This window comes from Budorcas taxicolor, chromosome 3 (assembly GCF_023091745.1).
Source record: "Budorcas taxicolor isolate Tak-1 chromosome 3, Takin1.1, whole genome shotgun sequence".
NCBI lineage: Eukaryota > Metazoa > Chordata > Mammalia > Artiodactyla > Bovidae > Budorcas > Budorcas taxicolor.
Genome location: NC_068912.1, coordinates 75,534,074 through 75,550,937, shown reverse-complemented (window position 1 = coordinate 75,550,937; position 16,864 = coordinate 75,534,074). Strand labels below are relative to the sequence as shown.

Below are 16,864 nucleotides of genomic sequence, written 5' to 3'. Positions count from 1 at the left end.
CAATAGTCAGATACATAAAAAGAGAATTAATAACCCATCTAAGAGACTGGTTTACTTAGATTTCCAACCAGGATAAATTGTAATCTCTCATTAGTATAATCATGATGACTAAAAATTGTTTTTTTTTAAGTTAAATCACAATTTTGTGTAGATACTTGCATTTGTAGGTTATGTTTGTTGTAGTTTACTATTTTGACCTTGTGAATACTAGTGGTTAATTATAAGTTCACTTGAATTGTTATTATATCATCATGAAATTTCATGCATTTGCTGAAACATGTAATCAAAATTCTGCATTGAATTAATTCAAGAGTCAGAATCTAGAACATTTTGTATAATTTGCATGGTTTATACTGAAACTGCAGAGTTGGTCCTGGAAGCTCAGACCCTGCCCCTCATATATAATATTAAAGCAAATTATGTCTTAAACTCTTGAGATTTTCATTTTCTTACTTGTCACTGTATTATCATACAATGTATTATCATACACTGATAAACTTTTTTCTCACTTGAGCTTTGAGTGAAATTGTTTCAAGTTATCACACATTGAGAAATATTTTCATGTACTTTATATACATAGCATGGGCATATGAGTGAGTACACACACACACACACACACACACACAAAGTAGTCCTTACCTATGAATAAATTGGTATCAGTAAGTATATTTGGAAAAGTGTTTTTTAGAACCAGTGACAGCCTCTCATAGGAATAATGTTATGTTACTGCGTGCATGCTAAATTGCTTCAGTCATGTCCGGATGTTTGCAACCTTATGGACTGTAGCCCACTAGGCCCCTCTGTCCATGAGATTTCTCCAGGCAAGAATACTAGAGTGGGTTGCCATGCCTTCCTCCTGGGGATCTTCCCAACCCAGGGACTGAACCCAAGTTTCTGATGTCTCCTGCAGTGGCAGCAGGTTCTTTACTACTAGCCCTATTATGTTACGATTTCAGTACAAAAATTTTATTTACTCATATTTCATGCCATTTTACATATTGCTTTTATTGGATCATCCTTTCCCAATTTCCTCTCTAGACACTAGAAATATGTCTCTGTACCACTAACCTTAGGAGATCTTCCACTACTGTAACCCATGACAACCATGCTGTTTTCAATATATGCTATCAGCCAGCACAGTGGTATTCCATTAGAATAATTATGTAGATGTTAAGCTATGTTTATATTTTCTTTTCTTTCTTTATATTCTTTTCCTATGTAGGCCATTACAGAGTATTGAGTAGAATTTCCTGGGTTATATAGCAGATTCTTATAAGTATATGTTTTTATTTTCAAAATGATACATATCACTGTTTTGTTCTGAATTTTCAAATCTTGAACACTCAATAGTTGCTTAATGTTTTCAAAATAAGTAGAGTGTACAATGGTGGCACAAAACTGTAAGGTTTATTAAAACTAGAAAATACTAATCACAGAGTATATTCTGTTTAATATTCCAACTCAAGTTGCATTTGGTGCATTTATTATTATTTTCTGGTTGTCAGCATTGAAAGTAACTGAGAAGTGCACTTTTTATTAGCCATATTTTCAAGGAGTCACAATTAATTTGGAATTAGAAAACCCTTGTCAATTTAATCATTGTCACAAAGAAAATCAGCAAGTAAACTCTGGAAAGCTGGTATTCAGAATGCTGGTCAAAGGTTTTTTCTTTCTAAAGTGTAAGCTGATTTTTAATGTGTTTGTTTATAAGTAATCACTTTTTAGTCAATGGGTCTCTGACTTACTCAGTTTAGGTAACTATAACAAAATACCACAGACTGGGTGGCTTAAGCTCACACTTTTCTCACACTTTTGGAGTCTTGGAAGTCTAATATGGAGGCACCAGCAGAGTTGGTGCCTGGAGAGAGCTCTCTTCCTGGTTTGTAGATGACTGCCTTTTCACTGTATCCTCCTATGCAGGGAAAAGGGAGCTCTAGTCTGTCTTCCTCATTTTATAAAAACACTAATCCCATTATGTGTGCCCCACCCTCATGACCTGAGCTAAACTAGTTACTTCTCAAGGGTTCCACATCAAAATACTGTTACTTAAGGGGTTAGAGTCAACCTGTGAAGGTAGGAGATGGGAGGAGTGGAGAAGGGTAAGGACACAAACATTCAGCCCATAAGAGTCCCTAATTGGAGAAAGTGCATATGAGTTTCATCCACATGGGTTTCTATATTTTTAAAATTGGAATGCCTTAGAGAAGTCAAGCCTTCTCCAGTTTACTACAGTCTCTGCCACTCCTGACTGTCCTTCTCCTTGCTCAGTACTCTTAAGGATGTGGTCTACTAAGCATCTTTATATACCTGAATCATTGATTCTTAATCTAAATCACTTAATTTTAAAAAATGTATCAAGATTTTTATATTAAACTATCCTTTTAATTTCCTCCTATAGGATGGAGAACTTAATACGGGGAAGGAATCCCCCACAATATCAGAGAAGTCCTTGTAAAGAAGTTCGTGCAGCACTTCGGAAGAGGCCTGAAGAGGAGTGTAAGTATGTTTAATAGGATTAACTTTGTTCTAGATAGTCTTAGGTGAGTAGCATAACAAAACTACAATGTTGACCTTTAAGTGATCAATCAAATAGTAGAGGTATTTAACAAATACTTGTTGAATCTAATTGAAATTACTGTAAAAAATGTCATATGGTACCTGGGTTTAGGCACTAAGAACATTGTTTATTGTTTCTTGTGTACTTCAAAATGCTCTACTGATAATTTGGTTCTGTGTTCAGATGAGATTGGAAACGGCCGCAGTTTACCACATCTTTCTTAGACATATGTTCCATGAATACTGCTTCTGAAGAAGTTAAAAAAAAAAATTTAATTTGTTTTAAATGAATATTTTCCAGTTTCGTTTGACCACAGTACTCTTTCAACCTTTAAAAAACAAAACAAGACAACAACAAACCAAGGACTCTTTGAAAACCACTGCATTGATCTAAAGAATAACTGTCTAGTGGCAAATATTAATCCATTGCTCAAAATGAAACATTTGAATTAATTGAATGTAGGAACAGATTTTGAACGAGGAGTCATGTATTCCCTCATAAAGCCATTTTAATCCATCTTTAAGTTATCAAAATGTTACGATAGATAATTGCAGAGATCTTGTCTAAACGTTTCTAGTCTATAGCATTGTTGGGGATGTTTTTATCATATTTGTATTTTAAGTTTATATGATGACCCATAATACTAGCTTTCCTCATGGCATTTGCATCTGGTTATTTTCAGGGAACTATATCGCAATTTATTATGACAAAAACTTATCTGAATGATGTATTTTTACAGGAATTTACATTGTGTTAGGATAGAGCTAATGCAGTGGATTCATTGGCATAAACAATTTAGTTGACTTTTAAGGTTATATTGGTATTTTAAATTAGTTTGAAGTACACTATTCTGGGTGAAGATCAAATATATTAAATCTGGGCACACTCATAGCAAGCAGTATGCTTTTGTTTTCTTTCATTTTATTAGAAAGTCGATAGATGATCTGATTGGGTTGGCATCTATGTCATTCTATATAGTGTTTCATTTTGGTATATTTATAACTTCCAACATTATAAACAATATCCAAGTAAAACTACAATTTAAAAATGAAGATATAGTTAATGGGCATGTTAAGACAAAAACTGTTTGTAAAATGCAGACTTGTGCATAAAACTATTCCTTCTTTATTGGGTTCACCAGGATTTCTCCTCTATGATGGTTTAACACAATCAACTTAGTCTCTGTTATAGTTCTGCAGGTTTTATTTAGAAACTTAGAAGGGATTTTTCAAATAAAGCTATAGTTGATTCTCTTGGAGTCACAGAGTATATTTAGTATATATAAAGTCATTTTTCAGCCCTCTTATACTGAGCTGGTCTAACCCAGAGGTTGACCAGCTACAGTCCAAATATATCCTGACACCTCTTTCTGTAATGAAATTTTATTGAAACAGAGCCATCTCTGTTCATTTAGGAATTGTGTATGGCTGCTTTCCACAACAAATGAAAAGCTGAGCAGTTGTGACAGAAACTATATGGTCCACAAAGCCAAAAGTATTTACTTGATTCTTTACAGAAAAATATTTTAAAACCCTTGTCTAGGCCAGTGGGTCTCAACGTATGGTCTCCAGACCAGCAACAGAACCTGGGAATGTGCTGTTGAAGCACAAATTTTAAGGTCTACAACCCACATCTACTGAATCCAAACAGCTGATAGTCTAATCCTATAATCTGTGTTTTGAAGAAGCCCTAGAGGAGATTCTGATGCAAGCTCAAACCTAAACACCACTAGGCTAAGTCAAGTGACTGGCTGTAAGATGACATTAAATTACCATGGTTACAAAAGACTAATAATAATAGACATATTTTGGAACTAAGTCTTTGTTGTTTAATGTAAGGTACATTTTTTTAAAAAGTATTCTGTTATAACAAGCAAATCCTCAACAACTGGATCATGGCAGTCAGGACAGTTTTTGAAATATCACTACAGGAGCTCAACTGGATTGATGATGTTGTTGAACATGGAAGGACATAACGAGAAATGAGAAACATACAAAGTAATATTCTCTCGCATTATTCCGTATTAGTTTAATACATAGTTCTTCTTGTCTGGTATTGACTGCTGTTAATTCCCTAAGAAAGAATCCTCTTTTTTAGAATGAGAGCAATACAGTAGTTAATTAAGACATTAACTTTAAAGTTATACACAGGGATTTATTCTTTAATGTGACACAATATGATCAGATGCAGGACCCTGGGTATTATTTGCTTAATCTAAATGAGTCAGTCTGCTTATTTGAAAAATGAGGATAATTAAAGAGTCTTCTTTGAAAATTTGTTTGGAGAATTAAGGACGATTTATATAAGTACCTGGTATAGAACTTGGGATGTGGCAAGTTTTCTTCTTTCTTGCTTTCTTCCTCTTCATCTATTATGGCTTATTTTCAGCTAACCATTTGAGAATAGCAAAGCATGTTTGGATCATAGAAATGTAAATGTAGGGAAATTATAACTACTATTTACCATAAGGAACAGGTTGTAAACAAATGACACAAAGCTGGAATTCTTGCAGCAGTGTTAGATAGATAGTAATTTGTCTCACGTTCTTTCCTCTTAATTCTACAAATTCAACATGGGGTCTAGATCAAGACTTACAGGTCAGCTCCTGTGGAAAGCTGCCACCTTAGAAAATCGTCATAGAAAGTCAAATAATAGTGGCTTTCCTTTGCTGAGAACTGAAAGAATAGTGGAACTTGACTCTGACAGTGTGTGTGTATGTGCTCTCAGTCGAGAGGATCCTCCAAACACAAGGAAGCCCTCTTTCATTTGGAGATTTGCAAACAAGAGGGTTTAGTTGAATAACAGAATTTATACTACTTTCTTTTATAATCATTTACAATATTTTCAATGTTAATATTGATATTAGGTCACCAGACATATTGCTTTTAACCAGTTATTTCATGTAAGTTATACCTAGCTATGTTGCATTTAGCATAGCCAAGCAAATTTTCAAGAATCAAGTACAAATTTTCAAGAATCGAGTAAAACTTGATCCTTCGAAAAGGCAGATTTTTAAATATGCTCAAGTTACTTCCCATAAAAAAACAAAAATAAAAACTTTGTCCTCAAAACCAAAGCACCATTCAGCTACAGCCCTACATTCTCCTTCTGTCCCCAGGCAAACCTCTCTAAAGTCATCTATGCTCACTCCACTTACCCTCCTCTCACGCCTTCAAATCAATGCAGTCTGGCTCCTATTCAATCACTCTGCTGAGACAGCTTTTATTCAGACTAGCCATAATCTCTTTATGATGCTGTATTAATTTTATATTGCTTTGTAATAAATTATCACAAATTTGCTGTCTTAAAAAACAGTTCATCTCAGTTTCTTTGGATCAAGAATCCAGGTGGGGCTTAGCTAGGTTCTCTCCCTCAGAACCAGGCTGAAGTTTCATCATGAACTCAGTTGGAGAAGAGGCCACTTCTAAGCTTACTTAGGCTGTTGGCAGAATTTGCTTTCTTATGGCTCTATGACCAAGAGTCTAGATTTTTTTATGACCAAGAGTCTAGCTGAGGGCCACATTTAGGATCTAGAGATCTCCTGCAGTTCCTTGGTATATGTGCGTTCTCAATACGGTTGCTTACTTCATTATTTATATGAAATGTAAAAATATTCTTGTATTAACCAGTTTGGTAAAAATCATGATAATTAGTCAAGTTCTTGCCTTCATATTAGAAGTTATTGAACAAGATTTAATATTCATTTACTGTTCATTTTCCCTGATGACTCAAGAGTTTTGTAAATGCCAGTTCCTATCTAGAATTCTATCTGAGCGTCCCTCCATATCAGGTTGTCACCTTTCACTTTTGTTGTGGTTGCTCTTGCTTTTTATCTGTCTACCCCTTCTTTTGGGATTGTGTTTCCTATTTTAATGTTCTCTTTCAGAAACCATCCTTTTTAAGAATTTCACACTAAATATGTGTCAATGAATCAAGGCTTGAAAACCAGTCAAGCCTTTGGATGATTTCCAGTGAACAGGATAGAGAAATAGGTAATAGTAAATGCAATATAAGAAGTGGGGTGCATTAATTTAAAAGATCTTAAGCCTACCTTTCTTCTCACTGACTTCATCTCAAGTTTGTGATGGGTCTCTGGATACTTGGATTCTTTACCAGGTTCCTGTTTCAAATTATGTCCCAGTGATTCCAATATGGTGTGGATGACCTGGTGTTACTGTCAACTCACTCACTTGGTCAGGGCGCTTAGGCGGTGGGGGTGGGGGAGGGTTCATATTTGATTAAGGAAATTTGAAGTAACGCTTTACGATGGTAGCACCGTGCTATGTAGTTATAGAACTCATACATGTGCGTAACAATGTCAGTGTGCAGAGGAAGAGTTACTTTGTTTTCCCGAGCTTCTGTTTATGCTAGGAAACTTCCTAGATGCCTCTGGAAAATACTCTCTATCGTTTCATTAGCCTGCTGCTGCTGCTGCTGCTAAGTCGCTTCAGTCGTGTCCGATCCTGTGCGACCCCACAGACGGCAGCCCACCAGGCTCCCCCATCCCTGGGATTCTCCAGGCAAGAACACTGGAGTGGGTTGCCATTTCCTTCTCCAATGCATGCCTAAATTGGGATAAATCCTTATTCCTGTATCTTCACTCTACACCATAAGAATGCTATGTACTCATTGGCTTAAGCCTATTATACTGGACCAATCACATTTAAGAGTTGATTTGGGCTTCCCTGATGGCTCCCATGGCAAAGCGTCTGCCTGCAACGCGGGAGACTCAGGTTCGATTCCTGGGTCGGGAGGATCCCTTGGAGAAGGAAATGGCAATCCACTCCAGCTCTCTTGCCTGGAAAATCCCATGGACAGAGGAGCCTGATAGGCTACAGTCCATGGGGTCGCAAAGAGTCGGACATGACTGAGCAACTTCACTTTCACTTTAGTATTAAAAGTAATCCTAGATAATGTAAGGTAATGAAAGTGAGGTAATGTATTTGTCATTTGGCCTAGCATAATGGAAAAGGTAAAGTTACTCAACATTATATCCCATACTATTGCTTGTAGTATGTATTTGTCTCTGTATATTTAGCTATCCCAAATTGTTTTAGAGTTGAGAATGGGAACATAGAAACAGAAGAGGTGGTAATTGGCAGATCAGGAATCTGAAAGTGAAAGTGTTAGTTGCTTAGTCATGTCTGACTCTTTGGGCCCCATGAACTGTAGCCTGCCAGGCTCCTCTGTCCATAAAATTCTCTAGGCAAGAATACCGGGGTGGATAGCCATTCCCTTCAGGGGATCTCCCTGACCCAGGGATTGAACTCAGTTTTCCTACATTGCAGTTAGATTCTTTACCATCTGAGCCATTAGGGAAGCCCCCAATGATATTAAAGTAACTTCCTAGCCTCTGTTTATCATGCAGAGCCCTCTTTCCCTATCTAAGCCCTATAATTTGTGGGCAGTTGTGTTTCCATTATCTTCAGTTGCTCTTCTAGCTTTTCTTAAAATACAGTTTCCTTCTTGTTTGGAATGAAACTCATTTCCTCTACATCTCCCTTCCATTCTAGGGCCAGCCCTCCTTTTTGTCAAGCTTAATTATTGGCTATATTGTATAGATGAGGCTGGGGCTCCCCAGTGGCTCAGTGATAAAAACATCCACCTGCAGTGCAGGAGCTGCAGAAGATGTAGGTTCAATTCCTGGGTCTGGAATATCCCCTGGAGAAGGGCATGGCAACCCACTCCAGGATTCTTGCCTGGAGAATCCCATGGACAGAGGAGCCTGGCGGGCTGCAGTCCATAGGGTCACAAAGAATCAGACACGACTGAACCGACTTAGCCCACATGTACATAGATGAGGCTGTAGGATCTCAGACATGTTAAATAATTCATACAGTGTCACACAACCAGTCAGTGCCAAAGCTGGGATGCCAGTGTTAAGTTTGTCTCCAAAAGCTATCTTATTCCTACAGTTCCATGCTATATGCCTACACACAGTAATCTATGCCCTCATTTTAGCTCTCCAGGATTCACTTCCTGCTTAATTCTTTAAAAATTTTTAAGCATTAATTATCATACAAAGAAAGGTATATAACGTGTGTATAGCTTAAAGAGTTAGAAACTAGCATGCATGTATCTAAAACATCAGAGTTGCTGAATTATAGATTCCTACTCAACTCTGTTTATCTCCTTAGTTTGGCATATCCATTCTAGAAAACTAGTCTTTCCTGCTTCTCATTTCTGAGGTCTTTCTTTACAGTGACCATTTTTAAGTCCTACAACAGTCAAAGGAATAATGTACATGATTTTCGTACTAGGGGACTCAAAAGAAACAAATGGTCAGTGATTTCTTATTAGCTTGAAAATCTTATTATTTGTTTGATTTTTTTATTAATATCTTAGATTGTGACTATACAGTGTCATAACAAAAAAACAAAGTTGCATTTTTAAGTTGAATTTTATCACCACATTTGAAATTAATACATGTTACTCACTAATAATTTGGGCATGATATATTATAAAGATAGAATTAAAAGGAGATTAGATTAAATTAGATTCATAGACTGAACATTCTTAGACTAATTAAAAAATTGAAATCAAGCTCATGCAAGCTTAGTACAAAATTGGTATATTTTAAATAACTTTTCCATTCAAGGTGGTAACAGAAATTCAGGCAGAAATATGTCTTGAATTTTCCTCTGGAATATCCACAGGCTTAAACCACCTTTCTTAGTTATCAGCAGTTATATTTGTCCCAAGACTCTATGTAAGACATAATTTTAGAAAAAATCCACTAGCACTAATTTTACTGGCACCTCTGGCTTAGCAAGCCATTCATTTGAATTAGGTCTTGAATCATCACTGGACTTTTTAAAATGCAAATTCCTTCAAGGGTAATACTAGTCAAATCTTAAGACTCTCTAACATAAAAGTGATTTTAGATCACGAATCTCAGCAAACAATCAAATCTCGGGAGAACTTTGGATGCTCTGAAAGAAAAAGGAAAGGTCAAAAAATGGTTATATAGGTGAAGAGTTTAAAAACAAATTCACTTGCTACATATTTTTGCTAAGGGTTGGTTCTGTTATAGGGTGAAAGATATTTTCACATAAAATTTCAACCCTTTCTACATTCTTCCATTTATTTCAGTAGTAACTACCATACTAATTTATTCCTCCTTTGTGAAGGGTTCTCCTTCTCTCCTTGGCAGATGGCAGGAAGGAATGCCCTCCTTTTGGTCCCTGAAACACTTTGCGCAGATTAATAATGCAGTACTTACAGCACAATATTTTACCATTTGCTTGCATGTTTATTTCCTCCTAGTTGGGTTCTAAGTTGCTTAAGAGCAGACAGATACATCTTACTCATCTATCTACCACTAGCATTTAAGCATAATATTTGATATACAATTATCATGCTAATAAAAGTTTACCCCCCAACATTAACAAATTGTAAATGATGAAATTCGATTCATGCCATGATATTTATTGGAGTCTGTGCCTGTGTGTGCTAAGTAGCTTCAATTGTGTCTAAGTTTTTTGTAACCTTATGAACTGTAGCCTGTCAGGTTCCTCTGTCCATGGGGATGCGCCAGGCAAGAATACTGGAATGGATTGCCATGTCCTTCTCCAGGGGTTCTTCCTGACCCAGGGATCAATCTGCATCTCTTATGTCTCCTGCATAAGCAGGCAGGTTCTTTACCACTAGCACCACCTGCGAAGCCCCTATTGGAGTTCAAAGGAATCCAATAAATAACTTCAATTTTCCACAATAATTTTGGAACCAATTAAGGTATTGATAAGATGTCAGGAAATTAGAGATCAAGCATCAATCTCATTACTTTTAAAAGCTGGATAGGAAGACATAACTGAGATGTTTGACAACAATTGACTTCTCACTACAAATGCATACTTAACCCAAATGCATTCTTAACTCAGCCACAGCAGTTCAGGAAAACCATGGGCCTGCTCATGTGGGGAATTCCTCCTACAAAATGTATAGCATTGAGAAACAGATCAGTGTACCTTGTCTTCCCTAAAGCAGGTTCACCCCAAAGAAAGATGGAGGAAGGGGCTAGCCTACACATGTCAAATTCTTCAGAATTTACAAATAAGTTAAATTACTGCATTTCCTAGTACGAGTTAGGAAAGAGATAAGAGGATCTATAGTGTTGAAAATATCTCTCCACACAGAAAATAAGTGAGTGGAGAAACATCACCACTTACAATGTTGCTTATAATTTTTATGTCTTAAGCTACAGAGCTTAAACATTAAACCCTTAGAAAACTAAAGGGGAATTAATTAGGGCAATCTCTCCCAGATATAAACTGCCATTCTTTCATGAACTCTTCTGGTATCATTGGGGGCAGAGAGGTGAAGCAGTGTAGATTTAACTCCAAGACCACTGTAGACCAAAGTCTTAACACTTCATGTTCTACTTACTATCCAAATAATGTTCTACATGATTAGCAAGGTTTCTGCAATATGATTAAACTACACTCATTTATCCGACAAACATCTACTGTTTGAGTACACATGTGTACCTGTCTCGCTGTTCTGGGTGTTTGTGATACATAGTGAGAAAAAATTTAAAAATCAAAAAAGGCAAACATTTCTTGTCTCAACAAAGTTATGCTTTTGTTGGGGAAAAAAGACATTAAACAAAATAAGTAGGTTATAATCCATAGAAGGTGATTCATAGTGTAGAACAAAGAGCAAAGTTAAGGGGGTTTATGATTAGATAGACATTTGAGGGCACTTTTAAGTAGGAAGACCAGAATATGTAGAACTTCACAAATAAAGAGATGAAGGAGTTAGCCAAACCAGTTTAAACTCTATGACTCTTGCATTTAAATTTAACTGGAAGAACCCTCCCATCCAGAGGTTAATTTTGGCATCATGCATAGTTGGGCATAGCTGAGTAACTAAAACTTTCACTTTTTTTGCATGCAATATTTTCAAACCTCTAAAAATTGTTGCCTTTTGGAGTGCCAGATATGGGGTGAATGTGAGTCTGACCAATAGCATGGTTTCTACAAAGTCTGATGAGCAAGTGTCTTTAGTCCTAGAACCCTAGTGCCTTTTGCCACGTGTACTGCTATGGAATTACTTATTGTTAGTCAATCAATCATGTCTGACTCTTAGAATTCAATGAACTGTAGCCTGACAGGCTGCTCTGTCCATGGTATTCTCCAGCCAAGAATACTGGAGTGGGTAGCTATTCCTTTCTCCAGGGGATCATCCCGACTCAGGGATTGAACCAAGGTCTCCTGCTTTGCAGGCAGATTCTTTACCATTTGAACCACCAGGAAAACCACGGAATTGCTTAGACCTTTATAACTGCTGTCATTGTCATCTGTTTCATCTGGAGAATTAACCTCAGCACATTCATGGCCTAAATCAGCTGTTGTTTCTTCAGAAATGTATGCCTCTAGAGACTTAATGAGGCTAAGTGTCTGTTCTTTCAAGAAACTTTCTTTCTTCAACATTGGATTGTTCTGGGAAGGGCTTGAGTAGAATCTCTGTATTATCTTTTTCACAGAAGTAAAGTAGATACTTAGTGCTTCATCTCTTTCTATTGTTCTACTGATTTTAGGTTAACGTTGCCAGATAGAATACAAGTTCAGTTCAGTCACTCAGTCATGTCCGACTTTTTGCGACCTAATGAACCGCAGCACACCAGGCCTCCCTGTCCATCACCAACTTCCAGAGTCCACCCAAACCCATGTCCGTTGAGTCGGTGAGGCCATCCAACCATCTCATCCTCTGTTGCCCTCTTCTCCTCCTGCCCTCAATCTTTCCCAGCATCAGGGTCTTTTCCAATGACTCAGCTCTTCGCATCTGGTAGCCAAAGTATTGGAGTTTCAGCTTCAACATCAGTCCTTCCAATGAACACTCAGGACTGATCTTCTTCAGGATGGACTGGTTGGATCTCCTTGCAGTCCGAGTGACTCTCAAGAGTCTTCTCCAACACCACAGTTCAAAAGCGTCAATTCTTTGGCAAGGCATCTGGATAAATTTGAATACATATATACAACAAATACATTTTTATATCTTATTTAACATTTAGAGTACATTTAAAATGAAAATATTATTCTTTATCTGAAACTCAGATAAGGGTGTTTGGATTCTACAGAAAAACAGAAACAATAGCATGTATGTATGTGTGTGTGTGTGTGTGTGTGTGTGTGTGTGTGTGTGTGTGTGTATTCCAAAGGAATTGGCTCACCTGATTATTTTGGCTGGCAAGTCCAAAATATGCAGGCTGAAGAACCAAGAAGAAGCTGATATGTAAATCTAAAAGTCCATCTGTTAGCAGAATTCCTTCTTCCTTTGGAAAAGTCAGAGTTTTTCTAGAAATAACTTCAACTAATTGGATGAGGCTCACACTCATTATGGCTTTCCAGGTGGTGCCAGAGGTAAGGAATCTGCCTGCCAATGCAGGAGACACAAGAGACATACATTCAGTCCCTGGGTCGGGAAGATGTGGGGAGTAGGAAATGACAATCCACTCTAGTATTCTTGCTGGAAAGTTCATGGACAGGAGAGTCTGGCCCGCCACAGTCCATGGGTCTCAGAGTCAGACATGACTGAGTGCACATGTGTGGATGTGTGCGTGTGTGTGCGTGCACACACACAAACACACTCATTATAGAGGGTAATTGGTTTTACTCAAATTCTACTAATTTAATATCAATCTCATCCAAAAACACCCTCACAGAAGCCTCCAGAATAATGTCTGACCACATATTTAGGCATTGTGACCCAATCAGTTTGACCTGGAAAATCAACCATTTCTAAGAATTTAAATTGTTCCTATGTCTGGTCCCATCACTTCATGGGAAATAGATGGGGAAGCAGTAGAAACAGTGTCAGACTTTATTTTGGGGGGGCTCCAAAATCACTGCAGATGGTGACTGCAGCCATGAAATTAAAAGATGCTTACTCCTTGGAAGAAAAGTTATGACCAACCTAGATAGTATATTCAAAAGCAGAGACATTACTTTGCCGACTAAGGTCCGTCTAGTCAAGGCTATGGTTTTTCCTGTGGTCATGTATGGATGTGAGAGTTGGACTGTGAAGAAGGCTGAGCGCCGAAGAATTGATGCTTTTGAACTGTGGTGTTGGAGAAGACTCTTGAGAGTCCCTTGGACTGCAAGGAGATCCAACCAGTCCATTCTAAAGGAGATCAGCCCTGGGATTTCTTTGGAAGGAATGATGCTAAAGCTGAAACTCCAGTACTTTGGCCACTTCATGTGAAGAGTTGACTCATTGGAAAAGACTCTGATGCTGGGAGAGATTGGGGGCAGGAGGAGAAGTGGATGACAGAGGATGAGATGGCTGGATGGCATCACTGACTCGGTGGACATGAGTTTGAGTGAACTCTGGGATCTGGTGATGGACAGGGAGGTCTGGCCTGCTGCGATTCATGGGGTCGCAAAGAGTTGGACATGACTGAGCGACTGAACTGAACTGAACTGGTATTGATCTATTTCTTTCTTTAATAATGTAAAACTATAACTATTTCCTAGTACTTTGGTTTTTAGGTTTTCACTGCTTTGGGACTCAAATATATTTTTTGTAATATATTTTCCTAAGCTTCATCTCATGAGGTCTTCTATATGAGAGCTATTAAATCAATAAATTCTGAGTCTTTCAAAATAATTCACTATTCAAAGCAATCATATTCATCCTCACTTGTCTGGGTTGGATAATCACACTGAGGGAGAAATTTCCCATGAAATCAGGATCAAAATCAAGCCGAGACTCCATCTCTTATTGTTCTGCATGCCTTTTCCTACAATGTGTCTCCTTTGAAAAGAAGTGAAAGTGACAGTCTCGGTCATGTCCCACTCTTTGCGACCCCATGGACTGTAGTCTGCCAGGCTCTTCTGTCCATGGAATTCTCCAGGCAATAATACTGGAGTGGGTAGCCATTCCCTCCAGGGGATGTTCCCAACCCAGGGATTGAACCCAGATCTCCCTCATTGCAGATGGGTTCTTTACAGTCTGAGCTACCAGAGAAGCCCTGGATCTTCCTTTAAACTGATAACTGTATAAATTTCTGGAGTGTTTTTCTTAGGGTAAGACAATGCCTGTACCCTCACCTATAATGATTTCATCACTTTGAAACTCACCTAATAATGCTTTAAATATACTTTTCTATCCTTAAATTTGTCCAGATTTTGTGGATGCTTTGGTACTGTGTCCGCTTTCTTTGAGTTGTAGTTTCCAGTTGCTGTCATTCTAGAGTCTTTATCTACAGCTTTGAAAGGCCACATCCTCTGTAGTTTCCCAGACCCTGCCATCTCTTGGGGATTCATTCCAGATTGCTCTCTGAAATTCTGTCTCTCTGCTTTGGTTAGATTTCTTTAAGCTACAGTCATAACTGTTTGACTTGGTACAACTGAAACATCTTTTGCTTTCCTACTTCCTCCTTTAAAATTTATCAGAGCTGGGTCTATCTGTTTCTTTTTAATATTTGTTTCTCTTGGCCTGAAAGTTCCCATTTTCTTCTCCCTGTCTGTCTAATATATCTTATAAAATGTCAATATTTCTCCTAAGGAAAACTCTCTGTTCCTCCAATGTAATTAGCCAGTTTTCCTTTATTTTGTTTTTATTTTTGTATTTCTTCTGTTATAATAATAAAGCTAAAGCATGTTCCTTTTCATACCATTCCAGTTCCCCCAGATACCTTAACAAACTCAATTCTTACAGACTAAGTGCTCCAAACAGACTTTATTATTTCTGTTTGTGGCCTTTATATATGCAGTCATTTCAATGGTATGTTTGTTATCTTTCTCAATTCCACCTAGGAGAGGACACCTAGGATTCTCTTCATTATAAGGACTCCCTATTACTTTTCATTTGTTTGCTAATCAAATTCACTACTCTTCTGTGGGACCATCCACACTGAGAGTTCTCTGATTTATAAGGCCATGGACAGTGCTTACGTGAGGATCAAGCCTAAAGCTCAAGATCTAACTGCAACAGCTTAAACACTGTGGCCAGTGCCCAGTACAATCAGTGAGGTCAATATAGTGTTGATAAAACAGCCTCGTCTGCACAAAAACAACCATTTGCTTGGGAATAAGAGTGCTGTGAGTTGCAGTAAACCCCCAATCAAATCTTGCATATCCTACTTGCTAATACTGAAAGACGATGACTCCATGCCCTGGTCCCATCAAAAACTTTTCCAAGTGCCATTTGCATCACCAACATTTACTTTTTGCCTACTTATTTTTATTACTGATAAAACTGACATTGGAGGATGTGGCTAATGTGCCTGGCTCCCATGATCCTCCTAAGAATTAGCTCGTGTAACTTCATTCCAATGGGACATATTGCTGTACAGCTGGAAACTTGCAGGGCAAAACCAGATGTCCTAGGCAGGTGCGAGGAGGGAAAAGAGGGGTTCTGAATACAGCATCTGTGCCCAGTTCTTCTTCAGTATATGTTAAGTCGCTTCAGTCGTGTTCAACTCTTTGTGACCCCATGAACTGCAACCTGCCAGGCTCCTCTGTCCATAGGATTCTCTAGGCAAGAATGTTGCAGTGGGGGGCCATGCTCTCCTCCAGGGGATCTTCCCGACCCAGGGATCAAATCCACATCTCTTAGGTCTCCGGCACTGGCATGCAGGCTCTTTACCACTAGCGCCACCTGGGAAGCCCTCTGAAACCACAGAGCTGTCTACAAAAGCAGGCTCCTGCTCAGGACACTCTTAGCTGCAGAAACAGACACACACCCAGGTAAGCCAGCTCTGCACATGGCTGCAAGGCCACACGTGAATGGGCGCTGGATCCCTGCTCTGTGGGGGACCAGCCTGACCTGCTCTCATGGGCAGACCTGGAGAACACTGCAGCTGGGGAATCTTCTGGGGAGATGACATGGATCCTGACCAAGCAGGCCCAAGTTCAAGGCTTCCTGGCCTCGAGCCATAGACCTGGGCTCCCAGAGCCGCCTTCCTGAGAGCTGGGGATTCCTCTGAGAGCCCCCTGGCACATCCACCCTCTGCCTCCGTCAGTAGACATGGGAGTCAGCTCTCCAGAGAGTCCGGATGTAGGCAGCCACTTGGGGTGATAAGAAGGGAAGCCCCCAGCAGCTGGTCAGTGGGAGGCGGTGTGGACCCAAAATGTCTTCTTCAGAACTTACCAATCAGATAACCCCATTCCACATCCCTGGAAAGGAGACAGTAGGGCAAGAGCTCAGGAAGTTCAGGGCAAATGTCTCCTCATGTAATCCTTAGAAGCGGGCGATATGTCTGTCTCCTCCTATAGCACTCGTGGCACTCAGCAACCAGGAACCAGTTCTGGCAGGTGCTCTTATGGGCTATCCCTATCACGATGAGACTGCTCTTCAGTATCT

General features: G+C 38.8%; 1 protein-coding gene across 1 annotated transcript in view; it reads left to right on the top strand.

Moving 5' to 3' along the window:
- Window positions 1-2,399: 2,399 nt before the first annotated feature.
- Window positions 2,400-16,864, top strand: part of LRRC7 (leucine rich repeat containing 7) — a 492,466-nt gene continuing 478,001 nt past the window's right edge. Inside the window, exon 1 of the mRNA XM_052637059.1 lies at window positions 2,400-2,496. Coding sequence (XP_052493019.1) covers window positions 2,400-2,496 — 97 coding nt within the window. The remainder of the gene's footprint in view (window positions 2,497-16,864) is intronic.